The 11,093-nt window shown below is 41.0% G+C and overlaps 1 protein-coding gene across 2 annotated transcripts in view; it reads right to left on the reverse strand.

The window, feature by feature from the left end:
• LOC105824326 (cytochrome c oxidase assembly protein COX15 homolog) overlaps window positions 1-11,080 on the reverse strand; it is a 14,602-nt gene extending 3,522 nt beyond the window's left edge. Inside the window, exons 1-7 of one of the 2 annotated variants that reach the window (XM_012661738.1) lie at window positions 10,866-11,080; window positions 8,291-8,481; window positions 6,528-6,650; window positions 6,048-6,234; window positions 4,728-4,895; window positions 2,724-2,805; window positions 644-798 (exon numbers count right to left, since the gene is read on the reverse strand). In XM_012661738.1, coding sequence (XP_012517192.1) covers window positions 644-798; window positions 2,724-2,805; window positions 4,728-4,895; window positions 6,048-6,234; window positions 6,528-6,650; window positions 8,291-8,481; window positions 10,866-10,955 — 996 coding nt within the window. In that variant the 5' untranslated portion in view covers window positions 10,956-11,080. The other variant, XM_012661739.1, reaches the window with a different exon arrangement.
• Window positions 11,081-11,093: the final 13 nt, after the last annotated feature.

Genomic DNA, 11,093 nt, shown 5'->3' on the forward strand with positions numbered 1-11,093 from the left:
AAATAAATAAATAAATAAATCCTCTCTCAGATTCACCATTCTTCTCAATTCCCACTCCCAGCACGTAGCTTTGATGCCCTCTTTCCCCCGCATTGCATACCAGCACTGCTGCTTCTCACCATTTCCTTGCCACTGATCTTTCCCTGCTCCCATTCATCACGCCCAGGCTGCCAAGCCAATCTTACATGGCCCATAGCAGACCCTCAAAACATATTAGCTTAAATACACTGAAAAGTACTGCTGCAGCTCCTGGCCCTTGGGGTTCTGGTTCAGCTCTGATAGCTATGTGCTTGGCAATCATGGTCTCTGCAATGTCCTCTCTACTCAGCTTCAATTCTGCTGAAATGACTCTCGGTATATGCAGGATTGAGGGATGTTATCATCTGCCAGGTGGTGAAAGGCATATTCGCACTTTAAGAAGCTGGCAATATCCTGAAAGCTAGAATTTGGCTGGAGAGGATATAAGTAATGAGGACAAAGACATCAGATCAAAGAAATAGTCATAGAATTGCTTCCAAAAAGAAGAAGAAATAGAATTCCTGCTCTACTCTCTCATGGTTGCCATCAGTGCTTCCCTGACACCTCAATACCTGTGAGAGGCTCCAAGTGTTTTCTCTGGTAGGTAACCACTAGTCACACTTACCAGAATCCGGTGATCAAACTGCACCATGGTGGGATTCTCAAAAACATTGCTCAGGATGGGGGAGAAGGTAAAGAGGTCCTCTGGGATCCAGGATTCTCCCATTTTGGGGAAGGAGTTGTAAACAAGCCCAGCATCCAGCCCTGCCACAAAAGCCCCTGTAGTCCAAGGTAAACAGTATTTATTAAAACGAGAGAAAGAAGAAACCAAATACTAGTTCTGACACAGAAAAGGCCTATTATCCCAGAGTTAGACAAAGGGAATAGTCAGAGACTAACTAGTAAGACCTACAACAGAGGTTCTCAAACAGCGAATATATATTACAATCACCATGGAAACTTAAACCCCCTGAATCCTTACCTGCTCCCACTCCAAGATTCTGTCTTTCCTAGAGAAGTGGACAAGAAGCTCTGGGGGTAGAGGCATATAGGTTTGGAAAAATTCCTTTAGTGATACTGATGCCCTCCCCACCCACCACTGAGTACTATTGATCTATTTTGGAAATCTCTTTCCCCAGATATCTGCACAGCTGATACCCTCACTTCCTCAGATCTCCACTCAAATATCACCTAATCAAAGAGCTCGGCCTTAAGGATCCTAGATAAAATGGCACTCCCCTATCCCACCTCTCTCTATCTCCTTATTCTGGCTTTATTTTTCTTCACAGCAGTGACTACCATCTGACACATTATGTTTTTGTTTTTGTTTTGGAGACAGGGTCTCACTTTGTTGCCTGGGCTAGAGTGCAGTGGCATCACCATAGCTCACTGCAACCTCAAACTCCTCAGCTCAAACCATCCTCCTGCCTCAGCCTCACATGTAGCTGGGACTACAGGTGCATGCCACCACACTTGGCTAATTTTTGTATTTTTTGTAGAGACAGAGTCTTGTTATTGCTCAGGCTGGTCTTGAACTCCTGGCCTCAAGCAATCCTCTCGCCTCAGTCTCCCAAAGTGCTAGGATTACAGGGATGAGCCACTGTGCCCAGTCCACTAATGTTTTTGTTTTTATTGTGCATTATCTGTCTTCTCTAAGTATTCAATAAATGTCTGTTGAATAAACAGAAATGAGAAAAACCCCAAAACTTATAAAAACTAAATCCTAGAGAAACACATAAAGAGGGTACCCATGAATTAATGGATGACTGATCCATTATTTATGATCAAAGAAAATTCAGAGAAGTTTGGAACACATTTCTTATTTTTGTGAATGCCACTTATCAAGTCAAAATTCACACTTCATACCAAAAAAAGAAAAAGAAAAAGAAAAGAGTTGAGTGGATCACTAGTTTGAATCATTTTTATTTCAGGGAGTGCTATCCAATGGAACTTTCTGTAAGAATGGAAGTGTTCTATATCTGTGCTGGGCATAACAGTAACTAGCCACATGTGCCTATTTAGCATTTGAAATGTGGCTGGTATGACTATAGAACTAAGTTTTAAATTTTATTTACTCTTAATTAATTTAGGTTTAAATAACCACATGAGGCTATGGATTCCTCTATTGGATAGTGCAGTTCTACAGTGAGAGAGGTAGAGGTGGAGGTGTGGTTTAAAGAAAGAAAAACCTGTGTTGGTCTCTCTACGCCAATGAACTTCCCACCTTTAACCATCTCTAAGGGCAAGGCCTTTGGTCTGACCCATTTGGGTGTAATATGATAAATTACATATATTATAATGTTTGCATAATAATACAACAGCTAACACATAGCCTTTGCTACATGCCAGCTACTGTTCTCAGCACTTCACATATATTACTCATACCATTGTCATAATCTCTATTTTATAGATAAGGTCTGAGGCACAGAGAGGTTATATAGCTTGCCAAGGCCATATAGTGGTGAAGCTAGGATTTGAACCTAGGCAGTCTGGATCGAGGTAGATGTTCAATATTTTGTTCAACTGACAGGAAAGGATTTTTGGAAGGGAGAAGGAATAGAAAACAGAGGGTGAAGATGGTGGGTATGAGAGACAAGTGTCAAAGGGGAATATGAAGATGCAGGAGGAAGGAGCAAAGCATTAGGCAAGATATCCCACCTCAGCATGGAACACACACAGGCCACATTTGATCAGAAGACTCCTACCTGAGAGAGCTGTAAGAAACACTAGACCTGCTGTTCCATGAGCAAATCGTCTCAGCCACAGGAGTTGACGGGTTTCAGGCAACTAAATAAGAAACAAAATCATTCAGATAAACTATATTGCAGGAACCATGAGAGGCAACAAAGATCTTCAAGGCCAAACCCAAGTGACAACTTAAGATCAGATCTTCTCTGACCCCTAGAATAAGTTAAGTACTCCCAGCAGATACTCTGTTCCAACACGCATCATATTTTATCACGATTACACATTTACTATCTGTCTTCCCTGCTATCCTGTAAGTTTTGTGAAGGCAGAAACTGCCATCTGTCTATCTCACTATAGTAATCCTAGCCTAGTGACTGGCACATAGATACTCATATTGTATCTGTTCAATAACTGAATGACTTATATTATTCAGGGGAAAAATGCTTCATCATAGTTGAAATGATGTGGCTTAATATATAGGACAGAATTTTCAAGTTGTGTGTGATACTGGTGCTTAGCAAATACAGTTAGAATCAAAATTGCATAAAATGCTTAGAGTGGAGATTTCTGCATTTAGTGTTTTTGGTAAAGTCAAAATTTGTTTTTGTTTTTACTATAGTCAACTTCTGATACTGATCAGTGAATCATCAAATATTTGTTAAGAACTTTATAAACAGGTGACAATAAAGATACGAAGGCGTTAAGTCAGAATGCTACCCTCAACTGGTTTACAATCTAGTATATGAAAGTTAGGTAACATTACCAAGATATCACAGGACAGTAAATTAGCGCTGTCCAATAGAACTTTCTGTGTTGATGGAAATGTTTCTATCACCTGTGCCTAATGAGAACTTGAAACATGGCTAGTGTGGCTGAAAAATAGTTAATTTTATTTAAATATAAAGTTTAAGTAAATACAAAGCTTATTTAAATAAAGTTAATTTTATTTAATTAATTAAGATGTAAATAGCCATATGTAGCTAGTAGCTACTGGGTTAGACAGCATAGCACCATATGGCTAATTGACTATCATCTCAAATCCTTTCCATAATTAAGTGGAATGTAAATAAATAAAAAGAGAAAAAGAATAGATAGAAAGTCATCAGTAACCTTTAAGAGTACAATTTCAGTAGAGAGCAAGTGTGTATATATGTATAAATGTGTATGTATAGGGTTGGGTGGGGAAGACAATAATAGGGATTGAAAAGAAGGAATGGGTGTCAGGAAGTGAAGCTATAAATATCGGCAATTCATTTTAGAAGTCTGGCTTTGAAAGTCAGAAGAACAGGAATTATTCAGATGTGGATTGTCTATAATATCAATGTTTCAACTCAGTCTGGCTTCTCTGTGGGAATGACTCCCAAGTCAACACCTCCAGTCCTTTATGGGATCTAAGCCACTAGCTCCAAGTACCTAATGGATGATTCTACTCAAGAGTCCTACTGTCATCTCAAACTTCTCTCCATGAACAGTTTACTCAGGTTAACCGTTGATTTTAATATCTAATATCATACTCATTTTTTTTAAATACTAGGGAAAAAATGTCCTACAAGGATCTGGTGATATAATTAATTAAGGCCTTAAAAGTCTTACCTTGCTTCTAAATCAAAGCATAAAATATAAAAACCAGTATTTTCCTTTCATCAGCGTAGAGAAAAATACTTTTAGACAAAATCACTAAGATTTATTATATTGTTAGACTTGAATGGCAGGTCCTCATTTAACAAACACCACAAGACGCCTCTTGTATACCACCAGAAGTTCAGAAATAAGTCTGTTCTAACCCTCCCTGCCTCACCGTCCACTATCCCTCTGGAGTCAAAGTTAAAGGGGCTAGGATATCTCTTGTTGTTGGGACTCTTTCCCTTTTTTTTTTTTTTTCAATTTGTGTTTCACCTGCCCCAATAGAAAATACTGACAAAATATTCAGCTCTTATATGATCCAATAGTTCCATTTCTAGATATATACCTAAAAGAACTGAAAGCAGGGTCTTGAAGAGTTACGTGTATACAATGTCTACCTTGTGCTGAGGGAGCAGCAGTGAGAGCGAGGTCCATAAGCTGGCACAATAAAGAACAAGGGCTGATCCCAGATGGGCAGCAAGGCGATACTGGCTGACCCGAGGGATGTCGTGAGAGTCTGGTTTTTCTTCTAATCCACTTTTCACCATATACCATCCCAACAGACCCTAGAACCCCAAAGAGAAGAGGCAAATAAAACAAGGTTGAAACCGTTCAACTTTACTGAGGAAGTGAGTTTTATCATGAGTATCCCTAGCTAACCCTTCCTCCTTCCATACCCTCCCATATACCCAGGGTCCCAAAAGTCAAGACCTACCCACAATTCCACATAGTTTGCCATTAATATTTAACCACTCTTTAGAATAACGTTTTATTGAAGTGTAATCCAAATATATAAAAGGGCCCAAAATTGTATTTGCATGACAATTATAAAAGTTTTGGGGAGAAATCATAAAAATCTGTAAGGTTTTTTTTTTTTTTTTTTGAGACAGAGTCTCGCTCTGTTGGCTAGCTCACAGCAACCTTAAACTTCTAGGCTTAAGCAATCCTTCTGCCTCAGCCTCCCGAGTAGCTGGAACTACAGGCATGTGCCACCATGCCCAGCTAATTTTTTCTATATATATTTTTAGTTGTCCAGCTAATTTCTGTCTATATTTAGTAGAGACAGGGTCTCGCTCTGGTTCAGGTTGGTCTCAAACTCCTGACCTGGAGGGATCCTCCCACCTCGGCCTCCCAGAATGCTAGGATTACAGGTGTGAGCCACAGCACCCAGCCTACTTATGTGATTTTAGTCACCATTTATACTTGAATATCTCTCAGCTGTATCTATATTCTAAGATACTTCATCCCACAGAATGCTTCTCTCTTTTGGAACTTTCCGACTTGCTTCTGTAGCCATTCTAGCATAGGGATCCCACTTTCCCACAGCAGGCAAGTTAGAAAAAGGGAAGAGACAAGAACCCAAGAGGAGAGCCATGATGGGAAAGTAACTCCACTTCTTGTGGCACATGAAAATATACTACTGAGTGCTTACTGATTCCAGGCACTAAACCAAGTACTTTATATGCATCATCCCATTGAATAGTCACACAATTCTAAATGGTAGGCACTATAATTACCCTACTTACAGGTAAAAAAATCATAGCTTATAGAGGTTACATGATTTGCCCTAAGTGGCAGAGCTGGGGCTTGAAGCCAGGCCTATGACACATGCTCTTACTCTGTTATAGTACCTCAAAGATTACTTCCTTAAAAACAATACCAACTAGGAAGCTCCTGGGAGCATCTCTGGTTTCCCAATCTTGAATAATAAATCTTACCTGGAAGCAGACTAAGCCACAGAGGGCAAGAACACGTCCTTTCATGCTACGGCTGAGCCAGCCCTTTCTCCAAAAGTAGGCAGCAGGCAGGATGTATGCGAGGCCTACAAGGCGACCCCACATCCGGTGTGAGTACTCCATGTACCAGATGAACTTGAATTCTGCCAATGTCATATCATGATTCAAGCTGGGTAAAATGGGAAGTCAAAAAAGAAGAATGAGGCAACGTCCATCTGATTTTTATTTTCCTACAAAATGCAGAAACATTCTCAGTCTTGCAGCTTGGTACGCCTGCCCTCTTCCTCATCAGTGACCTCAGGATGGCTTTGGAATTGGAGGCTTAGAACAGGCTCACTAAACATAAATGAGCTAAAGATCAAGAAATAAAGGAATCTAACCATTCTGAAGGGCTTAAATAAGCAGAAGATTGAATGGGCCTAGTGAGATGTTTACCTGATTATTAGTACCTCTAATACTTACATTTTAAATTCTGGAAATTGCTGGTATCTTTGGAATTCTGTTTCCCATTCCTCTTGGCTTGTAGGTGGCTTCATCTCCTTTATTAAATGCCAATCTACCATCGAGAGGCCAGACTCTGTCAACCTTAAGATAGGAAAGAAATTTTGGGATGTGTGCGTAATGCTGGATTACTCATAAAGGGTTTAGAGCAACAAGTGGAACTGAACTTAACCCCTCTAAAAGTAAACACATAGTTTCATTGTTTCCTCTTTGGACACCTTTCTCTCTTTCTGCTTAGAATTTTGTCAGAAACAGCTATCATCTGGTCCAAATTTCTTTACCCCCATATTCTCTCAATCCTTTCATTCAATTCTCCCCACTTCTTTCTTTCACTCGCATTCCTTAACAGGCAAAATCAACCCCTAGACCAAAGAAATATGTCCTAAATGCATAACCAACATTCTTTATACAGGGAAAAGAGATTTGTTAGAGGTATACAAGTTTAGGTTCTTGAGTGAATCTGAAGACAATAAAATTCAAATTTGCTGCAGTTTCCCATAAGAGTCTATATGACACATAAGGTATTCTGAAATAAGGGCACAGGGAATGTGGAAAGAATTTGAGGAAGACATCTTTTATTAAAACCAGAAAGTATTTTCATCAAAAGGAGTTAGGGTTCCTACAGTAAAAGGCTGATGTTAGGCCTGAGGCAAGAAATGTGGAAGATGAGCCCGGACCATCTTATTATACTAAAAAGCAAGGAAGCTATCAAAGGTGACTAGGGCCCTGTCAAAGATGCCAGAGCCAATTTCAAGGGATTCCCCCTGACTAAAGATGTGATAATTTGAGCAAATCATCAATACCATCATTGCAATGGACTGAAACATATCAAATGTGTTTAAACATAGCTCATAATAATACTTTAAAAACTCAAACACTTTGTCTTTGGAGGATCTTGGGAAGCAATTTATTATTTTGAAAGCTGGTAAATAAAGGGAAAGAATCAAGTATTTATCCTGCCTTTCCTGTACAAACTGTACCTTGAGATAACCAAATTGTTGATGAGAGAAAATTTTTCTTTAGAGTTCAGCTAATAAAATATTACAGTTTTTCAACTAAAATGAAATGATGGACTTAGGCAATGGTAATCAATGGCTGTTGACATCTCTAATAGACACCAGTTATTCATGAATATTTAATCACCTATGAAGTATTTTGCCCCCTTGTTCTCAATCGGAATCTGATCAAGCAACTACCCATTTACAGAAAATATAGTGGACAAAGGGTCATGTTAAACATCACCACAGGTCTGCAATCAGCACAATCTAGACTGTGGGTAACAGACAAGCTTCTTCAACAACAAAAAAAGGAGGGAGGGAGGAGTCTAAATCTATAAAGGCTCTTTAGAGATTTACAGAAACCTAACAGACATATGAACCAATTGTGATGTATGAAACTTAATGGGGTTTAATTCAAACAAACAAACTATAAGAAAAGTTTTGAGACAAACGTGAACTCTGACTGGAAAGAGAAAATCTACACAACCATGCCCAAATCCCAGTTAAGACCTAAACCAGTCCTTATGAAAAGCTACTACTAATAAAACACTGAAGTGTTCTATGGCAGGGCAAGCTATCAGACATGTTCCCTCTTTACCGCCCCAGTTTCTCCGTGTGTAAAATGAAGGACTAGACTAGATGATCCCTAAGATCCCTTTCTTCTCAGTTACCCTGTGCTTCTACTGATGATCCAAATACCTGAGTCACTATGAGCAAATTACTCACCTAGTTACTCCACCAAGAATAACTGCTCCAGCCACTGTTCCACTGCAGACCAGGAGCCATCGGCCCACCACCCTCTCAGCAGCCTTTGAGGGAAGGGTCATTGTACCCATTCCAGATTGCAAAGCTACTTCAGAGATGGTGCTGTACTGCCCTGGCCTCAAAGAGCACCTGATGCCACAGCTGCAACCACACTAAGGATCAAGACAGACAAATTACAATGAGAGAAACAGAGAAAGGCTGTTACCCACACTCAATCTCACTCTGACGAGGGTAAAGTACCCTCTGTATGGCTACATCTCCACAGCTTCTGCCCTGGTAAATCATCACCTCTTATCTGGACTACTGCATCTACCTTCCAGCTGTTTTTTCCTGTCTCAAGTCTTGCCTCACTCCAATCCATCCCAACACTACATGAATCTTCTAGTCTCTGCATACTTCCCCCAGACTTCTACACCTAGACACATATTATTTTCTTTCTCCTCTGGGTATTTATTTATTTTTTAGAGACAGAGTGTCACTCTGTCACCCATGCTAGAGCGCAGTGGTGTGATCATAGTTCACTGCAACCTCCAACTCCTGGGCTCGAGCGACACTTCTGTCTCAGCCTCCCAAGTAGCTGGGAATACAGGTGCATACCACCGTGCCTAGCTAATTTCTCTTATTTCTTTGTAGAGACAGGGTCTTACTATGTTGCCCAGGCTGGTCTTGAACTCCTGGCCTCAAGAGATCCTCACCTCTCAGCCTCCCAGAGTGCTGAGTATTATAGGCATAAGCCACCGTTCCTGGCCTCTTCTGGGTCTTTAAACACAATTTCTCTCTGGCTGGGACACTCCCTCTCCCCTGATTGATAATACCTAATGCGGATGTCAGCTTAGACATCACCTGCTCTGGGAAGTGTTCTCAGACTCTCCAAGGTCTGGAACAGGTCACTCCCACAGCACACTGTACCTCCCCTATCACATCCCTTAATACACTGTAATGTGCAGCAGTCATACACCACTTAACGACAAGGACATGTGTTCTGAGAAATGCATCCTTAGGTGATTTCGTCGTTGAGTGAACATCATGGAGTGTACCTATACAAACTGAGATGGTATAGCCTACTACACACCTAGGCTGTATGATAATGGCCTACTGCTCTTATGTCGAACTCCTGACCTCAAGTGATCCTCCTACCTCAGCCTCCTAGAGTACTAGGATTACAGGTGTGAGCCACAGTGCCCAGCCTGGCCTATTGCTCTTAGATTACAAACCTGTACAGTATGTTACTATACTGAATAATGTAGGCAACTGTAACACAATGGTAAATATTTGTGTATCTAAACATAGAAAAAGGTACATTAAAAATATGGCCTAGGCCGGGTGCGGTGGCTCACGCCTGTAATCCTAGCTCTCTGGGAGGCCGAGGCGGGCGGATTGTTTGAGCTCAGGAGTTCGAAACCAGCCTGAGCAAGAGCGAGACCCCGTCTCTACTAAAAATAGAAAGAAATTAATCAGACAACTAAAAATATATAGAAAAAATTAGCCGGGCATGGTGGCGCATGCCTGTAGTCCCAGCTACTCGGGAGGCTGAGGCAGTAGGATCTCCTGAGCCCAGGAGTGTGAGGTTGCTGTGAGCTAGGCTGACGCCACAGCACTCTAGCCCGGGGAACACAGACTCTGTCTCAAAAAAAAAAAAAAAAAAAAAAAAAAAAATGGCCTAAAAGATAAAAAATGGTACACCTGTATAAGGCAGCTCCATTATAATCTTATGGGACCACTGTAGTATATGTGGTCTGTCATTGACCAAAATGTTGTTATGAAGCACATGACTGTACTTTCAGGTTCATTTGTATCTCCTACTAAACTCGGAGCTCTGGAACAGAAGGGTCTGGTCTGCCTTGCTTTTTCCCTCCAGCTAATTTTCTTTCTAACACCATTCCTTTACTTAACAAAACTTCAATAAAAATTTGACAAACGAATTAACAAATGAACGAAATGTGACTTCCACCAGGGCAGGACCCTTGTGGTATTTATCTTTTTCTTGTTGGTTCCTAATACATAATAATCACTTGATAATTTTTAGTTAAACAAATACATGCCCTCTTCTGACTCCAATTTGAAAAGTACGAAGATCCACGTTAGTTTCCTACTTCTGATTAACTGAATAACTTTAGACAAGTAACTCTAAGGCTCAATTTCCTTCTGTGTGGAATGAGGTTATAGTTCCTAAACTAACTACTTGAGGCCTTTTAGCAAAAATCAACAATACGGGTAAAAATTACTGAGCTTTTACCATGTACTAAAGCTTTGAGGTATACTAAAGTATGTCCTCACAACAACCTTACAAAGTAGGTATTGTTATCCCCATTTTACAGATAAGGAAATTGAGGCACAGAGAGTTCAAGTAACTTGGCCAATATCACACAGCCAGTAAGTGGCAGGTCCTGAACCCAGGGACTCTGAACACAAGAAAATGCATTGTGGATGAACTGTAAGAAACTCTGGAAACGTGATGCGAGGCTCTGTTACCTTTATCCTGGCCCTTTCACCCCATCCCCGCTTCCGAGACTCGGAGCTCGCTGCAGTGCGGTACCTGTGCTCTAGGCGCCGCCCTGGGAACCAGGAGCCGGAGAAACTGGCTCCCCGTCAAGGCCTTCAAGGGCGGAAAAAGCAACCGCTGCATACTGACGACAGTGCACGACCGCTACTTCCACACTCCAGCGATCTATGGTCCCCTTTTTCGGCCACCGAAAGGAGGAGCACTTCCGGGTCAGGCAGAACGAGCCGCTCCTCAGGAAACCGGAGCGAGCAGTGACTGCGC

Source organism: Propithecus coquereli, unplaced genomic scaffold (assembly GCF_000956105.1).
Source record: "Propithecus coquereli isolate 6110/MARCELLA unplaced genomic scaffold, Pcoq_1.0 Scaffold73, whole genome shotgun sequence".
Taxonomy (NCBI): Eukaryota; Metazoa; Chordata; class Mammalia; order Primates; family Indriidae; genus Propithecus; species Propithecus coquereli.